Raw genomic sequence first — 26,328 nt, forward strand, 5'->3', positions numbered from 1 at the left:
CCACTATATAGAAGCGAGTCACTGACAACAGATACAGAGGAGCTTGGGACTCTATGAAGCCACCCAACCAGTGCTTAACTATGTATATGGGCCACCTGAGTGCATAAATGAGAAATAAATTTTTCTTGTTCACACTGTCATTAACTGGGGTCATGACATGCTGTCAAACCCAGTCCAAGCTATGTGTTCTTAATATACTGTGTATAAGCTGATTTTTCTTTAAAGGTGAGGAATTCACTTATGAGACCATCACCCCCTCATTTGGAGGTTTTCAGATTGGGAATCTGAGAGTACGATACGCCTGTACAGAATATGCAAAGAGGAAGTCCAAGTGTGTGCTGACTCCCTGTGGGCGTGCCAGAAGTCTGCAAATGTGTCTGAGCCCTTTAAGTTATAATTGCTGTGGTTTGCCTAAGTGCTGTTATTTTCCACCCAGCAAAACTCCATTCTCGACACACTATAATTAGTACCCGATGAGTGGTGTGAGGTGTCCCAGTGCTATTACGGGCATTGCATTCTTCCTTTTTGCCTGCACCTCAACCCCAGATATGGGACAGTTATGCAGGAGAGCTGCTCCAGGGATCAGAAAACCCTCAGCTGCCCACTTCTCATTAAAGATTTCCTGAGTGCGGAATGCTCCAAGGTTATCAGGACCTTGTAAGCTCAGACAGCGAGATACCCTGCGGAAGGAGGCCTGACCCCTTTTGTCAAACTGTCCCAGAGTGGGACTCATCCCCAGGTTGTGAATGAAAGCATAAGCCCACCGTGGCATCCGTGAGTTTCTCCCATTTAGGTGTGATGAAGTACCAAATCCCAGCACCAGCTCCGGGCAGGGTGACCCCTCGGATGAGGAGGATCACAAGCACGACATACGGGAACGTGGCCGTGAAGTACACCACCTGGAAGAACCATCCGAAAGCGTGACTGGAATGAGCATGTCTGCAAGATGTGTCTGTGCCAAAGAGGCATCAACAGAAGCAAAGTGTGACCTGTCATCTGGACCTGAGTGCCTGACCGTGAGGACGTCATGGTAATTGTCCCCAAACTCTGCCAGGGCTGGGGACACAGGGAAGGCATTGGGACCCAAGATCAGAGGGAACCAGAAATAAAGTCTTGTGAGGGGACAGCTAAGGCTGTAGGTGAGTCAGCTGCAGTGCGGGAGACTGGGGCTACCTTATCCCACCCAGCTGCTGAGGGGACACCTCCCTGAGGGACTACCGAGGGAGGAAGGCTAGGAGTCTCCCTCCTCCCTAACCCCAACCCCACCCTCTACTTGAGGACCCCAGATCCACCATTAGACACAAATCTTTTAGCTTCAGCGTTCCATCCTTGTTAATACAGACAACCCTAGGTGAGGCAGCCTGGCGAGGTGAGAAGAGCATGATCTTAGAAACATGTAGGTTCAAATGAAATCCCGTGTCCAACACTGGGTAGCCTTGAGAGCTTCAACAAGCTCATATGCTCTCTGAATCTATTTCTGCATCTGTAAACTGGGCACAATAACACCTTTCTTTAAAAAATCATTTTGTGGATTAACTAGCATAGCCTGATTTATAATGGATGGCCATTCTGTGCCGTAAAGCTCAACTAGTAGTTATTGATGGTCTACTACGAACCGGGTGTGTGCCAGGTGTTAGAAGCATAAGGATGAAGGGACTGAGGATCCTCATGACCCAGAGACAACATCTGCACAATGGGCCACACCATTTCACCCGGGACACTAGGAAGTCTGGGGGAGGCATCGTACTCAACCTGAGAGTTTACCAGAAGATTCACGGAGAGTACACTTGAGCCAGATCTAGAGGCCAGATCCAACTTCAGGAGGTGAGATGAGGTGGAGGGTGGGGAGGAAAATGGGAAGGCAGTCGTGTGAGGGCAAAGATCCAATGACTCACTATTAGGATGGCATAGAGTGGGGGCTCAGAGTGACAAGGGCACTGGGAGGAGACCACACCACGGGAGGCCTTGGATGTCAGTCAAAGGGTATTCTTGCATTCTGGATAAGAGGGAGGGACAGAGTCCAGAAACATTAGAAGTAACAGCAGCAGAACATGGGGACCTTGGTTTTGGATGGGGCTTATTTGCCAGTCAAACAGCTGGGTAAAGGAAGAGCTTGGGATCAGGATCTCCTCCTATGAGCCTGAGTTCAAATCCCAGCCCCATCACTTACGAGCTGGGCCACTCGGAAAATGACTTAACTCCTCTGAGTCTCAGCGCCCACACCTGCAAAGTGGCGATAATGTCATCCTATTCTTCATGGGACTGTTGGAGGAGAACAGTGGGATGATCTGCACAAAGTGGTACTGGAAATAGAAGCGCCACTTCAGTCTCACCTGGGGTTTATGCCAGTCCTAAATTTAATAACACTGACAACCCTCTGCTCACAAGCCAGTTGCATCCCCAGAAAACATCAAAAGACCTTACAAGGATGAGGCTCTCCCCAAACTCTCTCTGATGTTTACGTGGGTGCGTACAGCCGGCTAGGCAAGCACTGTCAGTCCAAGGCCTCCGCATTCCCACCTTCCCACCTGTGGTCCTCCCCCCGGAGTACCTGGAGCACCTGTGCCCTGGGAGAGAAACAGAGACACCACCACACTCTGGCTGCACAGACCCCAGGGCCTGGCAGGGAGTCCAGAATGTCAGGACCAAGAGGCACTGGGTTTTCAGGGGATCAGGACTTGCAGAGGTGGGTTGCAGAGGTGGGTTGAGGGAAGGTTAGGATTGAGATTAAGATATGACTCTTGGGGTTGGGGTGCATGAATGGCTCAGTCCATTAAGCATCCAACTTCCACTCAGGTCATGATCTCACAGTTCGTGAGTTCAAGCCCCACGTGGGGCTCCACACTGACAGCGCAGAACCTCCCTGGGATTCTCTTTCTCCCTCTCTCTCTGTCCCTGCTCTGCTCATGTTTTCTCTCTCTCTCAATATAAATAAACTTAAAAAAAAAAAAAAGATATCGCTTAGGGCCATTTCATTAAGCATTTGGGTAGATCAGTAAATCCAGCAAAGACCCCTGGCCTCAAATAGCTTACATTCTAGTTGGGATCCTTCTAGCCAATAGTGGCCATAATCATATTATCTGTGGCAGGTTAGAAGGTAGTGAGTGTGCTGGAAAAAAGAGAATGTAGAACAGGAGAGAAGGAGGGCTGGGCGGGCCGGGGAGGCTGGTGGGGAGGGTGGTGGGGAGGATGGCCATATTGAAATGGGTGTGCAAGGAAGGCTTCATTGAGAAGTTAGCCAGGACCTGAAGGAGGTGAGAGTGACCCAACTGGATATGTGAGTGAGCATTCTAGACAGAGGGAGCAGCTGCAGTTAAGGCCCTAAGGAGGGAGTGTTCCTGACTTCTAGTAACAGCAAGGAGGCCAGTGTGGCAGGCAGGAGCACAGGTAGGAGAGGAGGTCAGAGAGGTGGGGGTGGGGAGTGGGAACAGATCGTGCAGAGCTTCGTGGGGACTTCACTGTGGGAAATGGGGAGCTGCTGCAAGGATTTGGATGGAGGGTAATAGGATCTAACATTTCCACCAGCATCGCTTCGAGTATACAGCAGGGCGCAAGAGTAGATGCCGGGGCTGGCAGCTAGGAGGCTGGGCTGGCTGTACCCCTGGTCCTGGGGACCCTGATGACTCTACCCAGGGTGTTTCAGTGCCACTGGGAGAAATGCTCAGACACTAGATATTGTTTTGCTGGAAGAGCTACAGAATTTCCTGTCTATTCAACGTGGAGTGAGAAGAGAGAGTCGTCAGGGATGAGCCCAATGATTCTGGCCTCAGCGGCTGAAAGGGTAGAGCTGCCACTGCTTGAAAGCTGCAGGTTAAGAAAACAGGAGGAGAGATTGCTTCCTCTAAACCCAACCTAACGTCAAGGTCAACTCTCTCCTTCTGGCTACAGACCAGGGACGGGTGTCCTTTCTCTGCACTGCTACCTCCACTGATCAAGGGACCTCTGTGGTCTTCCTGCTGCCCTTGCCTGAACAACATGATTACGAGGGGCTGTGGGGGAGGGCAGCCCACCTCCTCCCAACCCCACCAAGCCCGCCTCTCTCTTTCCCCTGAAGTGAAACCCTCCCACACACAGACCATCGTGCAACCAAAAGGTAGCTGACATCTCAGGCTATGGGATGATGCTGGGTGCAGGGATGATCCTCACCCCTCCAAGACGGTAGGGCCGGTGACAGCTAAGGAATATCTTTTCACCTCCTGACCACAGGGGCTAGTGGGAAGTGAGGATAGAGGGAGGCAGGGGAGAAGAGGTGACTCTGGCAGCAGGGGCCGGCAGAAGAAAACCCCCAGACTGGCACCAGTTGACCCAGCCGAGACACCTGCTCTCATCTGACTACTGGAGACTGTGTAGACGTGACTGTTTCTGGAGCTCCCTCAGAAATCGGCTGTTAGTAGTCCCATTTTGCAGAAGACAAAACTGAGACTCAGATTAAGTATTTCACAAGGGGGTAAATATCTCACTTAAGGTCTCCCATCTGGAGCCAAGATCCAAACCTAAAGCTTTGTAATTCCAAAGCCTTTGTTCTTCCCATTAAGTCCATTAAGGCCACAGGGTCAGAAATGGGAGGGGCAGAGCCGGGACTAGGGTGAGGCAAGGGAAGCACTAAGGGTGCAATATTTCGGGAGGCACTCACTCTCAGGGGCCAGTCCCACACTTGCTGGAGCCTGAGAGTGAGTGTCACCTTAAATTTTGCTGCCCTAGGCACTTGCTGGCCTCACCCAGCTCCAGGCCCTGGCGTGTGGGATGGTGCCCTCTCTCTGGAGATGGTGATCCTGATGAACTGAAAAGGCCCACGGTTTGGTTTATAAATCCTGGGGATTTTGACTCAAATATGAGTCAGCTGTACATGGAAGCTTCGTGCACAGCTTGTGCTGGGGGAAGGGTGGGGGGGGCATCAGAAAACACTTGTTTTCAGGATGTATTGTCAGAGGAATTAAGCTCCAACAGTAATGAGTTATATTTGGCAGGAGTGACACTGACTAGTTGATCTGAGCCCACTGGCCAGATACCTGGCAGCGTCCCCCTCACGGCAGGAGCCCCGAACAGGTGGTCAGGTAAGGTCCCACCAGCCTGTGCTAGCTAATTAGGCTACTTTGGGTTGTTGCCATAACGCTGAGGCAGAGAGGGGCCCAAGGTCAGATGGGCTGCATTTAACCTTCAGGCTGCTGCTGTCACCTCTGCCCCTAGAACTCAAGCTCCTCAATGGCAAACTGAGATCTCCTAGGAAGCAACGGCCCTGAACAAGAGGAACTGAGCTCCTCTTGCTGTGGGAGCAGCTGGACATCTCTGTTGCTTAGAAATGACAGTCTTCACGGAATCTTAGTCAGAAAGGAGCCTGTCATAATGAGGAGCATCAGCATTCACCTTGGCTTCCAAGCAATGCTCCATGATCAATGTCTGCACACCCCAGGGCAGGATAATAAATTGTGGTTCATTATTTCTGGTGGAAGCCTCATTAAAAAAAAAAAAAAATCATGGATCCCTAGTTGGCAACTGTTCTCAATGAAGCAGAGTGAGAAGTTAGCAGATCTAAAGAAAAGCTTACCTGCTCAGGGCTCCTCAAAAATTCCCATTCCAGAAAGCCTGTGAAATCTAGCACCAAGGATTAAATTCTATAACACTGTCCTAGAAAATCTGGACTAATAAAGCTACAGGGCCTTAGAGCATATTCATTCTAACCCTTGAGTCTGTAGATGTGGAAACTGAGGCCCAGATGCCTCTGTGACTTGCTCTCCTGGCAATGACAACTGATGGCAGTGGAGATGGGTGGGAGGGCAAGGGTCCTGGCTCCCAGCAGGGGGACTTTTATCCCCTCTGTGCAAAGGGTGGCTCCACAATTCTGCATTCCCATCTCTTCCTAATAGCCCCTCCTAGGGAAAGGATGCCGTATAGTGGGAAGAGTCCAGGCTTTAAAGGAAAACAGAGGTAGGTTCAAATCCCACCCCTGCCACTTAAAAGCTGCGTGACCTCAGGCAATTTACTCTACCATGATGCGCCTCACCTTCTCTATGCATAAAATGGGAATAAATGTCCTTATTTATTCAGTCTGCTGTTGTGTAGATTGAATGAACTAATGTGTGTGTAGCGGTTAGCACAGCGCCCGGCACACGGTGTTCAACAGAGTTCCCTTTTCTCTTCCTATTTCCCCACACAGCCACCAGGGTGTCACAGTGGTGCAGCGCCCCCTCAATACACCAGTCATTCACAATGATGAGAAAAGCTAATGCTAGTGAAGAGCTGACCGGACATCAGGTATTATATGTATATGATCTCACTTAATCCTTAGAACAGTCCTATGTGGTAACTACTGTTATCCCCAATTTACAGATGCAGAAACTGAGGTTCCACAGGTGAAATAGTTGGTCCAGAGTTACACAACGAGAAAGCGATAAAGGCAGGATTTGAACTCAGATTGATCTGACGCGAGAGCCAGCAGGCCATCCTTCCCCAGGTCACCAACAGGGCCACTGTCCCCCCTCCTCAGCTCTCGCCTTCTCTCCTGTAGTCACCTGTTCTAGCTTATCCTGCTAGAGGCCTGTCTGCTAGAGACCTGCCCGGCCACTTCGACCAGGTTGAGGTTGTCTGTCTCTATCTGGAGTTGTAAGTGACAATCCTGCCAGTGAGATTTTGTTTGAAAAATGCTTGGCCAGTCTTGCTAAGCAATTACTTGGCTTGGTTCCAAGCCACAGAAGGCAAGGAGCTCGAGAACCTCAGGACACACAGGCCGTTGTTGTGAGGGTCATGTCAACACCTCCCCCATCTTCCTGCTGCCTTAGAAAAACAGTCTAGTCTAAATCACTGGGCAGCGTCCTTGGGGGTCATCTGATCCCAGCTCTCACTTTATAGAAGGGGAAACTGAGGTCAGAGAGGAAACCTGAGGTCAGCTCACCGAGCAAGTGTCCAGACAGATGTTTTAGACATTATGCAGCCTGGTTGCCTTTACTCTAGAAAAGGGGAAACTGAGGACTTCTGCAATCATTAAGATAAGGGAAGTCTGCTTTTCATTTTAGAAGAAAAACAAATAAAAGCTCAAAGCAAATCAGAAGCTGAGCCAGAGCCCACGCAGAGATGTCCCTACACAGCAAACACCATGGGAAGCCCTGGAGGACTAGAACCTAGGTCTCCTTGCCCCCAGTCTGCTTCTCCCCCAACCATATGTGATTTGAGGTGTACCGACTACCTCCGGTGATCCTGACAATCCTGCAGGGGTCCACAGTGCAAGTCCCTGTGGTCGCAGACTACAGGGAGGGCAGCAGAAAGTAACGGTGAACATGACCATGTACCCAGGAAGAAGACAGACTCACCTCTGTACTGACAGGTGCCAGGTTTGGGTGCCTGGGTGGGTGTGGGGGAGGGGCGGTGAGGCCTGCCTGGGAGGTGGGAGGTGACAAAGACTCATGTTCCCTTGAGGCCTGATCCTTCCAAAGTGGGTTGTTTGGATATAACCACAGTAAGCCCTGGCTGGGACACCCAGACCAAATCAACTCCACAACCTTTGGTCTGAGCCTCATTCCTTGGGCTTTAAAGACCTATAGGGTTTCAGCCTAACCCAAGCAAATAGACTCTGAGGATGATTAAGTATCACTGGTTGTCGTTGAGTGACTGGTTAACTGTTTAATGGGGTTTTTCCTAAAGCACCAGGAAAATGAGGGAAAACAGAGTGTGCCTTACAAGAACGTCCAGCGTGTCGGAAGTTTCCTGGACTCTGTGCCTCTGGGCCTTGGAACTGAGCTTGGGGTGGGAATAGCAATATCTCCAAAGGGCTGGCTGAGCCACTAATCAGCAAGAGTGGCCAAATATTTGCTCAACCAAAATCCCACAGTTGGAACGGTCATCATTTAGTGCTCTGGGCACAGGAAGGGGAAGAGTGTTGGGCTGAGGGTCGCAAAAAGGGTGTGAAGAGACCAAAACATGGTGGTGGGAGTGAGGAGAAGGAATCCGCTTCACAATTTTTATTGTTTTCCAGCTTCTCAGCAGAAGCAATAAGTGACCAGGCAGCCAGACCAAGAAGCAAAAAGCCAGCAGCACTAATTCCGGAGTTGAGGGACAGTGACTCAATCATGCGAGGTAGGTCCCATCTGGTGAATGAAGTGGCAGCCCCCCTCAGGAGAGGAAGGAAACTCATCAGCAACCACACCATCACTCAGGAGCTCTGTGTGTATTTGTCTCATTTGATCCTTAAAACAGGCCTGAAAGGAACATGGTATTTATCCCACTGGACAGGCAGGAGTGAAGTCACTTGCCCAAGGTCCCATAGCTACTCAGGGCCAAAGTCTGAATTTATGCCCACGTCTCCTGACTCTTTCCAGGGCTCTTTTGTGGCTCTACAACACAATGACCCCTGGGGGTCCCAGGCCTTTTAAAATAAATACAAGTTCTTACTTTTCCTGAAGTCTTGATTCCTTTTGCCAGGGACGCATACACAATCACCCAAGCCAGGAAGAGGCAGAAGGCTAGTGGCCACCTGATCTCTCCAGGATATTCAATTCCAGCAGAAATCTTCAGCACAAAGTACCTAACAGGTGGAAGGAGAGAGCAGGGAGGGGAAGGAGGAGGGAGGGAGGTGACAGTCTGCAGGCTTCCATCTCCCAGCAGAGCCAGGAGCCTTGAGTAAACCCCAGCCGCCCTCACCACCGTCTTGGTTAGGGACCTGATGAGATCAGGGTGAGGGATGTGCTGATACATTAGCACAGAGGCCAGTTGGGTTTACTGGGTTTCTAATTATATTCTGGGAAGCCCATTATGGCCCCGGGGCAGCCTCTGAACAAGGCTAAGTCAGCTCTATGGCATCGGGAGCTGCCCCAGGACAAGTGCAAGTTCACGGGCATTGGGGGTTCTGGCACAAGCAGTCTCCTCCCCCCTCCTGGGGACACCGAGTCATGATTCAGAGGATCCCTTCAGCTCTGCAACATTCAAGGCCTGCACCCTGGATGAAAGTGCTGCGTCTGTAGCTTTCTGTGACCTGAACAAAGGGCCAGCCAGAATCCAGACTCTAGGGGACTACAGAAATGTCAGCCCAGAGCGTCCTGACCTGCAGTGGGACGTGAAGCTGGTGGCTCCACTCCTGGCCTAGCTGGCAACGGGGCCCTCTGGCAGCCTGCAGGTATGCACTCAGGTTGCTGTCTGGGAGCACACGGCCATGCTTTTTCGAACAGAGATGGCCATGCTCCGTGGCGACACAGCCCCAGCCTCTTTCAGTTTCAACCCCTGGGGTAACCTGGGCTCAATAGTTGAGTAAAAGTGGCCACATGTGGAACCGGCCTAGGCTCCCCAAACTTAGGGACCATGTTTCCCGAGCAATGAAAAGACCTCCCCCGTGTCCCCACTCCCCAGATAGGTAAACCATTCAGACAACCATAGCACCATAGGTCCTTGTCAACTAGTCTGTGCTTTAACAAGGGACCTCCCAAAAGGCTCCTGATAACATATCCTCTTGAAAATAAAGACTGGTCCCAGAGAATAAGTAAAGACCATCAAAAGAAGATTTACAAGGCATTTTATAATATGGATCATGGGTTTATCACAAGGATTATGGGATTAGATTTCACCTAACCACTAAGTCAGACTCAGTTTCCCAGGGATCAGGGTGACCCACTCTTACTGCTCCTATACTATCTTCAAAAGGGATTAAGTTGTCAGTCTAACTCTTGCTTCTGTTCTACAAGAAACAACCATGAGCCCTCTGAGTGCAGAGAGGAGAGAAAACCTGGATTAGGAATTAATGGCAATTAGGAGAGCTGGTGGAGATATTAATGACCACTTCTTACTATCTAAGTGAAGGGCACAAACCAGGGTCCCACTGACACAGGGATTTTATCCAGCCCCAGTGCTTTATTTGAGTGAATGTGCTAACATTTAAAATGGGAGAGACACATAAAAACTCAGATTTTATTTCCAACTTCTCCTACAAAAGGGAAGCTCTAGCACCACAGGCTCACCTTTCCACAAGACAATGTCATCTGGAGCTGAGCCGCCTCCCTCTCTCATGGCAGACGGGCTCTCCAGTTTGCCACGGTCCCCACCATTCTCTTACGTCTTGTTTATATTTCAAAACCTCCCTGCCAAGCCCCTGGGCACATTTGAGTTTATAATCCGGACATAAACCTTAACTGCAGAACATTCCTTATTTACCCTCCATTGAACTCTGTCATTTATCTCCCTTAATAAATGATCCCATTAACTTTATTAAATCCTCCTGTGGTGGCTGGGGATTTCCTAGTATTCTTGAACTTCAATCCTCAAAGAGTGAAAAAATTGAATGTAAAAAGTACAAAAGTAAGGGAAAACTGTTTTTTAAAAAGAGAGTTCTTCTTTAAACTAACTTGTGACTTGTTTTCTTACTATTTGCCTTTCTTCCCAAGTTTATATGGAAGAAAAAAATGAATAAACAAGAGAGGCAAATGCTGAGAGACTCTTAAATACAGAGAACAAACTGAGGGTGGCGGGGGACAGGGGAGAGGAGAAAATGGGTGCTGGGCATCGAGGAGGGCACTTGTCGGGATGAGCACTGGGTGTTGTATGTAAGCGATGAATCACGGGAATCTACCCCCAGCATGTACACTGTAAACACTGTATGTTACCCAATTTGGCAATAAATTACAATTTAAAAAAAAACCTAGTTTACTGAAGGTCTGCTTCACTCACATTGGCTGAAGGTTTTGCAGTGTTCTGTCACCACCATCAGGAGTGACAGCAATACCAATTCTGTTCCCAAGAGCACACAGTCCTCTCTGGGACCAACATGCACAACAATCTGCTCTCAGAAGTCTAACCAGGGAAGAAACTTTCCTCCCAGATCACTCGAGTAGGTAGGGAGGGTACAGACGGAGACAACCCATCCCTTGGGCCGCCCACACCTCTGGGCAACAACTTGAAAATTCATTAATTCACCGGGGTTCCCTTAGAAGGTTAAAAAAAAATCTTACTTGAAGTACTCTTCACTTCCACTGACAAATGTCTTATTGGTCTGGCTGGTGAAGTTAACCATTGTCAAGTTGGGATAGGCAGTCATGCAGAAAGTGGAGTTCTTGATCTGTATTTTGGGATGGTCGTTGATGACACAGGAATCTGTTGAGGGAGGATGGGACAGAAACACAGTGAAATCTGTCCAGAAATGATACAAGTCTCTCTCTAGCCACTGCAAAATTAGAGCCAAAACTATTTGCCAAATATTAGAGAGCAACCGGGAAAGTATTAACTGAACAAAGGTGTGTCTGCTAGGTGCAGATGAGCCCAGGATTATGTTTTACTCATCCCAGAGCCCCCAGTCCCCACAGCAGTGCCCTGTGCTGATAGCGCAGCCCGTCACTTACGGAACACTCCCTACGTGGCAGGAGCCATGCTAGGAGCCCTTCTACATGTTTTGCATGGTTATCTCATTAACAGCCTAGGGGTAAGTGTTATTACCTCCATTTTTCCCCTAATGTTTATTTTTATTTTTGAGACACACACACACACACACACACGCACACACACACACACACACACCATGAGTTGGGGGGGGGTGCAGAGAAAACAGGAGACACAGAATCTGAAGCAGGCTTCAGGCTCTGAGCTGTCAGCACAGAGCCTGACATCGGGCTCGAACTCACCAACCACGAGATCATGATCTGAGCTGAAGTCTGATGCTTAACCGACTGAGCCACCCACGTAGGAGCCGCTATTACCTCCATTTTTAAAGTGAGGAAAAAAGATCGAAGAAGTTAAGTAAGTCTACTCAAATCACACAGCCAATAAGGAAGAGAATTGGGATTCAACCCCGGATCCTATGACTCCACAAGAAACAAATGGCTGGCAGAAACGCATCTGTAATTGAAATTTGAAAATTGAAATCTGCAGTCTGAAATGGAATCAGACATAAGCAAACCTTCTGAAAGACTACCACAGGAGGCTTATTAGTGAGTTCACCTTGAACTCGCTGCCTGGCACACGCTGACAGACGGTAAGTGCTTTAAGATACATGCTGCATCTGCCTCCTGCACACTCACATGGGCTAATGGAGGCGGCAGCCATGCCATGTGCTCGTAAGCCTGCAGCAAGACCTAACACAGTGCTTTTCAACTGGGGATGGATTAGTCCCCCAGGGGACACTTGGCAATGTCTGGGGACATTTTCAGTTATCATATCTAGGGAATGGGATGTTACTGGCATCTAGTGGGTAGAGGCTACGATGCTGCTAAATATCTTACAGTGCACAGGATAGCCCCCCACAACAGAGAATTATGCAGTCAAAATGTCCAGAGTGTCAAGGTTGAGAAGGCCTGACCTAGGCTGGGATGAGGAGAGGGGACTCACCACATGGATCTTAGTATGCCAGGCACTCTGCCGGGCACTTTAATAATGATTGTCCCATGAAATCCTCACCAGCTCCGGGAGGTGTATATTATTATGCTCATTTTAAATAGGAAGAAACTGAAGTCTTTCTGACCATATTACAATCCCTCTCTGACAGCTTTATAAATCCTACCACTTGACTATTTAAATAGAATCCACCAAGATATTATTTTATCCCAAAAGATACGATTTTACAAAGGAGTGAAAAGTAACAATAACAATGGCTAAAATAGGGCACATACCATGTACTGTTGTAAATGCTTTATATGCACTGACTAATTTAAGCCTCACATCACCCCGTGAGGTAGGTATCATCATTGTCTATGCTGCAGATAAAGAAATGAGCACAGAGAAGAGCAGATGCTTGTCAAGGTCATACAGCAAAACCAGGAGGCAAACAAGCATTCTTTCTTTGGGGGCCATGCTCTCAATCACTCTACTGTGTAGCAGAGAGCAGGGATCATAGATTTGAACACCTTCAGAAGCCAGGCTGGTGACACAAATGATGAAGGCATAAAATAGAGGGTGACAAGGAGAGGTGTGGACTCTGGCAAACTAGAGAATATTCCAGAGAAATGGAGCCATGCCTTTTCCAGGTGTTCTGGCAAAAAGATAAAGAAAATTTGGATATTTACATGAGATCTCTCCATTTTATTTTATTTTTAAAGTTTATTTATTATTTTGAGAGAGAGAATGGGTGGGGGGGTGCAAAGCGAGAGAGAGAGCAAGAGAGAGAATCCTAAGCGGGCTCTGCACCGTCAGGGCTTGAACTCACGAACTGTGAGATCATGACCCGAGTGGAAATCAAGAGTCACACACCACCCAGGTGCCCCAAAATCTCTCCATTTTAAAACATTGGATATGAGGTCAAATTATTTTTAGATACTATGGACCAAACTACAACCAAAAACAAGCACAGGGCCACCTGAATCCTAACACGTGCCATCTGTGGAACAGCAAAATGGGTAAGACTATGGGTTGAGAGGCTCCTCTGCTCTGAGCGTTTAGATGAGTTGGAGGAGTTCTTTATCTGTCCAAGCCTGCATTGTCTCATAATCCTACCCAGTTTACAAGATTGTTGCAAAAATCAGAGTAAGTGATATCATGAGTAAAAAAAAAAAAAGTCTCACAATGCCTAGAGCTCTTCTGGACTCGATACATTTTAGCCATAACTCAGCCATCATTGTTATACGTTTTTATGGGGTGGACATCTCTAATCCTCAGTGACCTCTTCCACAATCCCAGTGGCCAGCTATAAATCACCGACCACCTCCCACTCGTTATCCCAGAATATCTCATTATATAGGATAAACATTTTTAAATAACAATTATAAGACTCTCTTCCCTCTGGTTAGTTCTTTAAACCAGGGTTTCCAATGGCGACACTACTGACTTTTTGGACCAGGTAATTAATTCTCTGTTGTGGGAGCTCTCCTGTGACTTGCAGGATATTTAGCAGCACCACTGACCTCTGCCCACTAGATGGCAGGAGCATCCCCCCCCCCATTGTGACAACCCCAAACATCTATAAACATTATCAAATGTCTCCTGAAAAATCTCCCAGGGTTGAGAACCACTGATTTTAGAGTCCTCAAAACACCTTCTTACTTAAAATAAATAAAATAAATAATAAAATTAAAATAAAATAAAATAAAATAAAGATAAAAAGGGGCGCCTGGGTGGCTCAGTCCGTTGAGTGTCCGACTTTGGCCTAGGTCATGGTCTCACGGTTGGTGGACCGTTCAAGCCCCACCTTGGACTCTGTGCTGGCAGCTGGCTCAGAGCCTGGAGCCTGCTTGGGATTCTGTGTCTCCCTCTCTTTCCAACCCTCCCCTGCTCACGCTGTCTCTCTCTCTCTCTCTTTCTCTCTCTCTCTCTCAGAAATAAAAAAAAAACATTTTAAAAAATACCTTCTTATTCAATATTATCTTTACTCTAATCAAATAACAGAGAATGCCGGAGAAATTCCGACCTAATTATCAAATATTTACAAAAGGAGCAATTGTTTCCCCCAGATGCAATCTGAATGAAGACAGCAAAGGACCATCTATAGCCCTTTTCTGTAAGTTAAACGCAGAAGTTATTTCCTGTCCTTCTGCCAAAAAGTACGTCCATCCCCTAAGACTGAAGGAACCGCTAACACGTGGGCAAATGCCAAATCGTTTGCTTCCAGAACTGCCTTTGAGAAGCACACGGGCAGCTTCCCTAGAGAGCATCTCTGGATCCCTTCTCGCAGCGGCAGTGCAAAGTCATGCTGTCCTGCGTCACTGCAGAGGGCTCCTTGCGGTCTCCAGCCTCCTGCAATGTCCCTTCCCACCACTGGGCGGCAGAAGCGTGCCTCCCGGCGCACGGCGCCTTCAGGTGGGCCAGCGGAGGAAGGATGCGCCCTGTCATCAGAGCTCCGCGGCCCAGCAACCCCGAACAAAGAACAGCGATAATGATCGTGCTAAATTGGAAGCTGTTCGAACGGGATTCTCTTTACTCGGGCAATTATTAATAAATGAAAGCACACGAAAGACTAGGGAGAAAAGGGATCATTTAATTAAAGTTCTAATGAAAATTAAGCCATTCCAGGAATGGAAACGGTATTTATGTTGTTCCCATTTTAAATGACCCAGTCGGCTCCTAATTTCACAGAACAGTCGCTGGTCTCAGTATGCAGGACATGGATTAGCTATTCTCCTTTACAGACACCTGAAAGGTTAAGTCCTCCTAACGAAGACAATCTTACAAGCTACCCCTTAGAAATATGCTTCACACCCAGCCTCTACCCACGGACAGAGCCAGGGCTGGGGGTGGCGTCCCCATGGTGAGGCAGGCCTCTGGAGCAATATGACCCTAGCAATGCTGAGCCGGCCATGGGATAAACACCTCCTCACTATGACTGAAAGTCATAACCGTGAGCTCTCCAATCCCTCCCTCTGAGGCCAGTGGCCCGCTATCACACGGTAGGGCAGTTATAGGACAGAGGCTGAGCCTGGAGGTTATTTGTGGAACACCGCGCTAGGGGAAGGGATTTTTCCATTTCCTAAACAAGTCTCTCTCAGAATGCCCATTTGAGAAAGGGTCTGGGATATCCACCGTCTGAACTCATGACTTGTCCATCAGAGCAGCCTGTGTCTCTGCAAGTCAGACCACATCACCCTTTCTAAGTCACCTCAGGACCCCACAGGACCAGTACTTCCACAAGGGATAGCCTGGCCTCAGAAATGGAACACAGCCCTGTGCAGATAGCACAGCGGACAGACGGAGGGACTGCATAAAGAGTGAGGATCGGTAACTTGTTTTAAAAAAATTTTTTTTAATGTTTTTATTTATTTCTAGGAGAGAGAGAGAGACACAGCGTGAGCAGGGGAGGGTCAGAGAGAGAGAGAGGGAGTCACAGACTAAAACAGGTTCCAGGCTCTGAGCTGGCAGTCAGCACAGAGCCCGACGTGGGGCTCGAACCCACGGACCGTGAGATCATGACCTAAGCGAAAGTCGGACGCTTAACTGACTAAGCCACCCAGGCGCCCCGGTAACTTGTTTTTAAAAAGTGGAGGGATGGGGCTGCCTGGGTGGCTCAGTCAGTTAAGTGTCACGGACTTCAGCTCAGGTCATGATCTCACGGTCCATGAGTTCAAGCCCCGCGTCACGTTCTGTGCTGACAGCTCAGAGCCTGGCGCCTGCTTCAGATTCTCTGTCTCCCTCTCTCTCTGCCCCTCCCCCACTCATGCTCTGTTTCTCTCTCTCAAAAATAAAGAAATATTTTTTAAACATTTTTAAATGGGGGCGGAATTTAAAGCACTTGCTAGGAACGAGACAAAAATCTGTCCAGCCTGTCTGTATGCTCCCAGGGAACAACCTGGGAGTGAAAAATGTCCATTGTCCCTCTCTGCTCAGAGCCTCCATAGTTTTTATGGTTTGTACCAGTCATCTAGGAGCTTAGCTATAAAATGCCATTACTCTGCCTTTAATGTTTCCTGGGTTATCATCAGCCATACTGGAAACTCTACATATTGAGGGGCACCCTCCTTCACATTCCTGGTCTACACAACATGCTCGGCTCACTTAAAAAAATACACACACACATATATATGTGTGTACATACACATACATATATATATACACATACATACTCTGACTATAAAATAAATATGTGTCCATGATAGAAAATGTAGGGGAAAAAAATATGGTCCCAAATCTGTCAGCAAACATTTTGTATATTTAGGGGAGGATTTCCCCATGTTTTATGAATATCCATGTTTAATGACTATAGAATACTTTATCCTATGGATGCACTATAATTTATGTGAACTATGGGATTATTCAATAATTACTTGCATTTTGGTCACACATTTAAGTGTGCCTAGTGTTTTCCAAGACTGTAAATGTGGCTACAATGAATGATCATGTAGAAGTCTTATCTGGGTCTTGATTTTTTCCCCCCTAAGATGGATCACCAGAAGTGGATCTACTAAGTCAAATGACTATTCAGACAAGTTTTCTTCTACCCCAGAGAATCTCAGCTACAGACAGTTAGGGAGAACATGGGCTGATGTCATTCTGCCAAGACTGATGGGGCAGAAACTGCCAGACCAAGGACTCCTCAGGAATCCTGGATGAACAGGCCATCAGGAGTCATGACATCTAAATCTCGGCACTGGTTCTACCTTTCGATTTACAGCCTGACCCTTCCACTCTCTGAGACTTCAAGTCCACTTTCTCAGCTGCAAAATGGTAATGATGCCGCCTGCCCCTTGGAACTCCTAGGGCTCTTACTAGAAACAGCAGAGACATCATTTATGAAGCTGCTTTGTAGACTGGGGAGCATTTAGCATGAAGCTTTAGGCCCGTGGCCTCGAGAAGCAGGCAAACTTGGGTTCAAATCCCTGCTCTACCATAGAGTTAGCTGTATGACCTTGAGATCCAGCTTTTCATCTGTAAAATGGAAATAATAGTAGAAGCTATGTGTTGATTTGTTGTGCGTTGGTAATATGAGTAAAAGGGGTTCCCACAGTGCTTGGTGTGCTGAAAGTGGTGCTAGCTGTTAAGTGTCAGGTGCCCCACAAATATTAGTGGATATTGTTTGCGGAAGAAATGTTGTTTCTGAACTGTGTCCCTCCTGGAGGTCAGCTGCGGACACTGGTCACCATGACTCCCACGGGGCCTGATGGAAGTCCCCAGGTAAGCTTCCCATGGGGCCTGACTCAAGCCAGCAGCCTCCTCCAGTAGGTTCTCCCTTGAAAAGTGATCTCCCTCGCGGGCACCATCTGGGAAAGACAAGCACAAGGCTGGGGAGTGACCTTGAGGTATTTCTGCATTCTAGACTCTGCGTCCTAGAAAATGCTCCAGGAGGCCATTCCAGCAGCTCGTTGTGAGTCTGTGAACAGGTATGGAGTGGGATTCTCTCAGGGGGCAACCTTGCAGAGGTGAGCACTGGACTGGCATAAATGCAGGCAAGGACAGGGGGCATTTCGTTCCAAAAATGCTTAAGGGCATCTAAATTAATAAGGGGTGTGGTCAAACTCCAAACTAGTGGTTCTTTGGAACTTTAAAACTACCGATCCTTGACTCCATCCCTAAATTGTCTGATTTAATTAGTCTGAAGTGGACCCTAACAGATTTCTTGATTTGTCAGTTCCCCAGGTGATTTGATGTGTAGCAGCTTGGGCTGGGAACTGCTACCCTAACCCAAGAGTCCACCAACGCTGCGACTGTGAGAACACCGAGGCCAAGAGAGTGTAAGGGACGTTTGTCGGTGAGCCACCCACCAGAGAACCTCCACAAACCCCATTGCCCCATCCCTGAGCACTTCCAGCGGCACGGGGTCTGACTTTAATGGGCATATGTCTCTAGTTTTAGCTCTTCTTCAGTCTTAGTCAAAGCCACTCTAGGTAAAGGTTGGCCATGGCAGGTATGTACATGCATATGTGTGTAAAAATACTCCAGTGCGAATTCCTCCCTTTAGGTATGTGCATCTCTCTGAGGATATGGGAAGGAAGAATCCATCTTTCTCTCCTAACACACTCAAAGGGTTAAAATAATGTCCTCATTCTGCAATGTGCTGGCTGTAAGGGCAAAGGAGCTGATTTGGGGGCCGGCACTAAGAGCCAATCGTGTAGAGATCACAGGATTCTGACCTCAGCACAGACTGAGCTTAAGGGGAATAACAGAGCTACTGGAAAAAGAAGAAACGATTTGCTTATTGGTGCCCATTGACATGACCAGAGAGCTCTCAAAGGTGACAAAGGTAACTGGGGGGACTTCTGTTTGTAGAGGGCTATACTTTTCCAGCTGCTCCCATATCCTTCATTTCTGGCTTCCTTACAGCAATCGTGTAAGGTAGGTAGGCTAAAGAACATTACTATTCCTACTTTACGAATGATGACAACACAGATCCAGAGAGAAAGGTTACCTGCCCCAGACCCATGTACCATGAAGGGCAGAGATGTCATTTAGGCCAGAAAGCCTTGCTGACAAGTCGGCCCTGTCCTCCTCACTTCCACCCACCTGCCTTTGACCCAACAAGCCCTCAAGTCCCATGGGATTTCAGCTTTGTGTCATCAGGAGCTCTCCTGACCCCCAGGCAGGCTTCCCCATTTCTAGGTACTACATTATGCACATTTCTAATTTCTATCAGGGGTCTGCCACTCAAGTATCTGTTCTCCCAGTCACCTCAGGCACTGAGCAGTATTTTGTAATGTGTGGATCGAGGTTCATAGGCATCATTCTAGACTCTAGGACCCCATTGCCTTCAAATTGTACAGGACATACGAATCACCTGAAGACCTTGCTAAAATGCACATTTCCCGACCCCACCTAAACCTAATGTATCAGACTACCCGGTGGGCCTATAAATCTGCATTTTCAACAAGCACTCCAGTTAGGCATGGACAAACAAAATTTACCCCTCCTCTGAGCCATGAGCTCCTTAAATGTTAGAATTAAGTATATTTGGTTGTTTGTTTCCATCTGTGTGCCCACCACTTAATGCAGGGATATCCAAACTTACCTAATAAAAGTTTGGTTTTATCTTTGCATTCTGGCGTGTTCCAAGGGTTGTTGCAGGAGCCCCAGGGCAGCACAGACACAAAGGACGCAAACAGGTAGAAAAGTGTGTAGCAAATAATCACATTGTAGTATATGGCTATTAAGACGGAGATGATCAGCATTGCGATGCCACAGCCTGTGGAAACAAGATTTCCAGGGACTCATTCCAATCCAAGTCCTAGGGAACTCTTACAGTCAGGCACAGGGAGGGGACCTAGGTCTTGGCTCTCTTTCACAGATAGACACACTAATAGTGGAGTGGATTCTGTATCCATCAGGGAAAGTGAGGCATTCTATTAGGAAGGGACCAATGCCAGAGGCAATCTTGGACCATTTGTCAGAGCACGTCCCAGTAGAATGGTAGAATGGATCAAATAAAGGAAAATGTGAGTTAGCCTGTTCACAAAAGCAGGTCTCCCTCCTGGGGACTGCGTGGTGCCAGAGAGAGCGGGGCAGGGCTGAGGAGGCTGGGGGGCAGGGTGGACTCACCTTGTAGTGCCGGGATGGCCTTCCACACAGACACTGGCCCCTGGCTGGCAAACTGGCCCAGTGACACTTCTAGGAAGAAGATGGGTAACCCAGCCAGAGCCAGCATCATCAGGTAAGGGATGAGGAAAGCACCTTGGAAAGAGAGAGTAAGAAGTGAGAAGCCCTTGGAGGCCAAGGCCACCTTGGCCCACATTCACCTTCTGAGGTAGGAGCTGGCTCCCCCTCATTTTCCAAGAAACTTTTGCTATTCCAGCTTAACCACAGGCACCCCAGGACATTGAACAGCCCTCCTCTACCAAGTTCAGTCCAGAGTACCCAACAAACACACTCCTTTTCCTAACTCCCTCCTGGACGGGTCGCTAGGGGTTGTGTGCTGGTTGGGTTTTATTCTTTTCTCTTGTTTTTCTTATGGCATTTCAGTGTCCTCCAAATTAAGCTCTTCCAGGATTCAACAAATCCACACCTTTGACTCACTATGAGAATCATATTGGGAGAAATCTCAGCATCCCCACCTTCCGAGGACCTAACATCTACTAAGGGAGACCCCAGGAGCCCTCCTGTGTGATGCCCTCAGTTACCTACACACCTCCTGCCACTCGGTGCTGGGTCTGCCCTGCCAGACAAGTGGCTCGAAAATCCCTCTCCCCACCACCCCAGCCACCACACATTTCTCAACTTCGTTCTCCACATGAAAGTCCCTTCCATCCTTCAGGGCCAACTCTGATGCTTCCTCCTTCAAGAAGCCTCCCTTCTCTGTCCTCCCACAGTACCTTCCCTAGGCACTGAGCACCTCACAATATGTACGTAATGTCTTATCTTGACTGGAGCCCCCAGTCAACCCTTCATCTCTTTATTCCGTGGACTGTCCCTCCCCCCACAACCAGGACAATGGTAGTGCAGAGACCACCACAGACTGCTGGGGGTTCTTTGGGGTTCATTCCCTTCAAGGATTCTTTAAGATTGTTTGGGAGGGCCTTGGGGAACAGTCATTATCTTTGAACCGACTTGGACCAGGAAGCACTGATACGTGGGTCAGAGCCAATTCAGGCACTAGGGATGCCAGAACCCAGGACGCTGTGCTCCAGGAAAGGAAAGCGGATTTTTCTCTGGTCTACTCTTTCTGCTCACCCTTCTTTCAACTCCCTGTCTGGGTTGAAAGGTGAGGAAGGCCCAGCAGGGGCCTCAAGCTCTTGGGTCTGTGGGGAGTAAAACCAGGGTCCTGCTCCAGCCTCTGGGGGGGGGGGGNAGACGAGCTCTCCACCCCGTGCTGTCGGCCGCGGGTTTGGGAGCTGCAGTGTGGAAAATCTGCCTCCCCCTCCCCACGCCTGGCTACACAAGGAGCTCCTGGAACCATGGGTCAGACGCAGACCCCCAGGGGAGCAAAACGTGGGTACTTCCGCCATGCCAACTCCCCTGGCTGAAAGGCCCTCCCTAACCTCCCCGCCCCTCCATTGCTACCTGTCCCTGGAAGCTTTATTATAGCATTTCTGGCCCACTTCCTGCACCCTGGACTGGCACTCTTGCAGAAGGCCAAGCGGACACCCAGCTAGGGTGTCTATCTTTGTGTGGCTAGCACACACTCTTCTGTTTCCAGGGCATTTCCATTTGCAAATGATCTGTCATCCTCATAAGTACTTGTCAACGTGTCCTAATTTGGAATTGGAGGGGAGAAGGCATATTTTTCTGTTTTAATCATCCAGTGGTGCAGCACCTGTCTGCTGACTGGACCCCACTCAAGAGCAAACAAAGGACAACCCCCCCCCACACACACACACACCCCAGCCTGATGGGGCGAGCATCTCTTTGGTTCTAGGAGGAGGTCCTAGTTGCAAATTCCTATTCCCGGAGGGGGACTTGTCAGTTTAGGCAATGTGGGGGCGAGCCGCTGGCCAAGGCACCTCAAGGTGGAGTGGGCAGCAAACAGGACCTTAAATGGGCCGCTTCCCTTCTCCTCAATGGCTACACAAGAGGTAAGTAGATCCCAGGGGCCCGGCAGCTGGTAGGTGCCTAACTGGCATCCACACCATTTCAGAAATGGTTTTCGTTCAAAAGCAGCTTCTTCCAACCCATTAAGACAAACGAAACAAAAACCATTTTTTGCTAAACAATTTGGCTAAAGTCAAAATATGTCCCGCTTGTGCCGAGAGGATGCATGTGTGTGGGTACTTCTGAGAGGTTTTGGAGAGTACAGCACCCCCGGCCCCTCTCCACTCCCCCTCCTGGGTCGCCAGCAGCCTGCATTCTGCATGACTCAAGCGCCCATTTGCAGCTTATAGTCTTAAACCATCCTTAATTTGGTGCCAGGACCACACAGCTACTGCTGTTTAAGTGCACAGGGTGCGCTGCTCCAAGAATATTTGTTGGCTAAATTAGAGTTTGAATTCCGAATGCAGCCATGCCCACTTGGCTCAGAACCCAGTCCTCCAGGCTGGGCCAGTGGGGGGTCATGGAGGCCCACCTCTCTCCCGAGCTTTATCTCCAGACAAAAGCCTCCTGGATCTAGTGCCAACGGGTTACAGTGGCCCCTTGCCCTCTGGCTTAGCACCATGCCTACAGGGGATGGAGCTGGAACGATGAGGCTGCTCCCAGCCTCCCCTCCCAAGCCCATTCCCTAGGTTCAGGGTGCCTCCCCAACCCGCAAGTGCCCGCTCCGCCCCTCCGCAGGTTGAAAGACTGGAAAAGCCATACCTCCCCCGTTCTGGAAGGCCAGGTAGGGAAACCTCCAGACATTGCCCAGCCCCACTGCGTACCCCACCATGGACAGGATGAAGTCCAGTTTGCTGGACCAGTTCCCTCGGGCCTTATTCTCATCCCCTTGCTCGTCCTCCTGGGGGCGGAAAAGCACATTGTCGGATAACAGCCCCAGGTCCTCGGCAAGCAGGCCCCATTCCGCCCCTCCCCCCTGCTGAGGGTCTTTCCCAGCAAGCAGGCCCCCATTTTCCAACCGAGGATGCATTGGCAGGCAGGACCCCAGTTTTGAAGAGAGGATGCATCTACAAGCAGAGAGCCCTTACCCCTCAACCCTGCACTGAAAGTCTTTCAGCAAGCAGGCTCCCAATTCTGATATAAAGATTCATCTTCAACACACCCCTAAACCCCTCCTTCCCAAATCCTGCAGTCAGGGCACACCAGCAAGCAGCCTTCCCCAAACCTTGAACCTGTTGGTTGATTGCAAGCAGGTCCCTCCATCCCCAACCCCTAACCAAGAGTTCAGTTGGCAAGCAGTCCCCCAATATCATGCCTAGAATCCCCAGCAAGCAGATCCCTAACCAATTCCTCCCTCCTCTGAAACCCTCAACACACTCCTTCCTCAGCCCTTTCTCCCTTTGGAGTCTGCTAGGCCAGAAATAGAGCTGCAATGCCTGAAGCCAGCCAGAGCCCCTGCCTCATGTTCTCTGCCAAAGCCTGCAGGCAGAACCTGCCTGGCCACCTAATTGAAGGGGGGCACCTTTCAACACCAGGGCAAGGGAAATGGGCATGTGGGTGTGAGATGTGGGTGTGAAACAAGAAGCAGAACAGAGAAGGTAGACATGGTAAGAGACAGGACATCTAAAGCCTTGAGTTCCAGTCTAAATTTTACCACTAACCATCTGGATAATCCCAGGCAAGCCACTTGCCCTCTGAGCCTCTGTGCTCTCATCTGTGAAATGAGGGGCTGAGAATAACTATCCCTTGAGGCACTTTCCAGTTCCAACAATCTATGGACCTTTGAGGCTTGCCTCTCCAAGTTCACACTAAGATCCTCTCTTGGGGGCAGTACCTAGTTCTAAAATGCCTCACTCCTAAGCAGAAAAGATGAGGATGAAGCCACCTGAAATACATTCTAAATGTTCAGGACACCTGGACACCACACCAAAATTCCAGGGACCCAAGCCACTGCCTGGCTTCTCCTTTCTCCATTACATTCCATTCCCTATTCTAGCAACCTGGTATGTCCCACGCTGTTCCACAGGCTGTGGAGGGTAAAGGAGCTGTCAGGAGAGGAGGAAGTCTCCAGAAGAGAGGAGCTCTGGGGTAAGTGTCAAAAAGGCAAGAACAGAAAAATGGACAGAGAATGCCTGAGAATAGGCAAATGCAGGGTTTCATCTACTCTGAACATCTTCAGCATCCTCTCTACAGTTCTCTCCCAGGCACACCACCTCCAACCTCACCTACACGCCAATTCCTCCCAGACTAAAAGGGTGGGAGTTCCAGCCACTTTTGCCGCAGTGCGGAGGTTAAGCAAGGCATTTGAAACAATTTTCTGCCTCCACCTGGGGTCACACTGTTGGGCACATGCTGTCAGAGGCAGTTAATATATACAGACGAATGATCCAGAAGTGGACTCCAAAAATAGGGGCAAATGGGAAGGTCTAAGTGTATGTTCATTTCTAGTTATTATCCCAACAGCTGGGTTCCTGAGGTGTGGGCCTGTGGATGAATGTGTGTGTGTGTGTGTGTGTGTGTGTGTGTGTGTGTGCACGAGCGCGTGCGCAAACACTAGAGTATTGCTGAACAGGAGGGTTGTATAAGCCGGAAATCTCACACAGACAAATGTTTTGATGTTTGACCCAGGTGCTCGACACTGAATATATGCCTTGACCCCCAGGCCAGGGAAGGAGAGGAAACAGCACAAAGGCAGGGGATGGAAAGGGAAGAACTCAAGTAGGTGAGAAAGGGAGAGATCAGAGGAAGCGAGGAGACTGAAGGGAAATGGAAGACAAGAGCCTGTATGGGAGAGGATAATAAGAACCAGTAAGCGTTGCCTTATCCCGAACCTAGGATTGGGATTTGCTCTGTGCATTTTTCATGCCTCTGGTTGAGCGTAAAGGATCAGATGTAGAGGCAGGTCCTGAGATAGAACTTATTCAGTTGAGATAGATTTGCCTTAAGAAAACAACAACAACAACAAAATATACAAAGTTATGAGGACAAAATTAGGTACTGGGTTTTGGAAAAGCCCTGAAGCTTCAGCTTCAGCAATAGTTTCGTGTAAACCCACCTTGCCTCAATGAGTTCTCATGTGATAACAGTTAACTCTAAGTGAAAGGTACTATACAGCATTTAAAATATTATTCCCTGCGGGAGGGGGAGCAGGAGAAGAAGAGGAGGATTCCTCTGTATATTTTTTTTTATTTTTCGAATTAAAGAAAAACATTTTAAAGAAAGACTCATTCATGGAGTCTTATTTTTATAATCTGTCTCAACTGTTTAATTCAACCCCAATTTCCGCGACTGCTAAGGTTGGGAAGGGACAGGTGGTCACAGCTCCTGAGGTCGTGATTCCTCGGGCAGGGTCACAACAGCCCTCAAGCCCTGAACTGGGGACCCCTGCGCAGCGCGAGCTTCCGAAGCCCCAAAGCTGCCTCCCGCATCCATTACCTGGCACTGCCAACCGGTCTCCCCATCAGCACACGTGCACCCACCACAGCCCGGCTCGCCTCGCACGCCTAGGGAGAGGGAGGCGGCGCGGGCCGAGCACGACCTGCTTACCTGGGCGGCAGCGGTGGCCACGCTGCCCGGGAGCACGGACGTGATTCCATCCGTGCCCAGCACCACGGTGCTCTGGCTCATATTCACCCAGCCCACGGCCGGGGTATTGTTCCGCTCCAGGGTGCCCTTGCCCACACTCACGTTAGCATCCCCCTCGGGGCCGCGCAGGGCCGGGATCTTACAATGCAGAGCGTTGCCGGGCCCGGCGGCCCCAGAAGGAGCTGCGGCCTGCGCGCTGCGCGCCTCGCTCAAGTCCCTCAGAGCTGCCGAGGCCGCAGGCGCCCGCGGGCTACTGAGTTTGCAAGCCCCCACTCCCGGCCGCTCCGCCTCACAGGCTCGCGCGTCAGGGGACTGGAAAGTTTGGGCGCCGGTGGAAGCGGACCTGGGCACACGCGGCGTCGGCGCCACCGCGGCGGCGGCGGCGGGGGGAAGCTCCTGCTCCGGGCTCGTCCTGGGCGCGCACGGGCCAGCGTGGTGGCCCAGTGCCGTGGCCGCCCCCAGGCTGTTGGCTGGTTGTTTATTCATTTCCTTGGGAGCACCGCAATCCTGCAAATACAACGTGAAGTTCGTGCACACACACATGCGCGCGCACACACACACACAGAAAGTCACGGTAGCTCTAAAAAATACTTGTATCTACGTGTAAAGACGTTCACCACTCAGGTCCGAACACAATATCTCAGGAATTAACTGGCATCTGGATTTTTTTTTCCTTCTTCAAGAAAAACTGTATTTCTCAATTTGCCTGTCTTGTCAATTACCAGATGGCATTAAGCAATTAATATTCTCCTCCCTGATGGTGGGAGAACTAAGAAAATAGGCAGAGATGTGTTTTGGGAGGGGGATTGAAAGAGGGTAGAAATAACCCTACAGCCATGAGTTCTCTGCCCTCTTTGGATTTCACATCACGGCTGTAGGGTGCCCACCTCCCCATCACCATAGTAGAAAGATTCTTTAATTTTCCGCCCCATTTCCTTTGTCACTCAATAATGCACATTGCCT

At 49.3% G+C, this 26,328-nt stretch overlaps 1 protein-coding gene across 1 annotated transcript in view; it reads right to left on the bottom strand.

Annotated features, from left to right (window-relative positions):
• The window catches only part of SLC6A5 (solute carrier family 6 member 5), a 50,603-nt gene extending 24,752 nt beyond the window's left edge, over positions 1-25,851 (bottom strand). Inside the window, exons 1-7 of the mRNA XM_077761038.1 lie at positions 25,327-25,851; positions 22,543-22,681; positions 19,855-19,986; positions 19,328-19,501; positions 10,926-11,067; positions 8,383-8,515; positions 765-899 (exon numbers count right to left, since the gene is read on the bottom strand). Of these exons, the coding sequence (XP_077617164.1) occupies positions 765-899; positions 8,383-8,515; positions 10,926-11,067; positions 19,328-19,501; positions 19,855-19,986; positions 22,543-22,681; positions 25,327-25,851 (1,380 nt within the window). The remainder of the gene's footprint in view (positions 1-764; positions 900-8,382; positions 8,516-10,925; positions 11,068-19,327; positions 19,502-19,854; positions 19,987-22,542; positions 22,682-25,326) is intronic.
• Positions 25,852-26,328: the final 477 nt, after the last annotated feature.

The sequence above is a fragment of the Crocuta crocuta genome, unplaced genomic scaffold, assembly GCF_008692635.1.
Source record: "Crocuta crocuta isolate KB4526 unplaced genomic scaffold, BGI_CrCroc_1.0 scaffold233, whole genome shotgun sequence".
NCBI classification, from domain to species: Eukaryota; Metazoa; Chordata; class Mammalia; order Carnivora; family Hyaenidae; genus Crocuta; species Crocuta crocuta.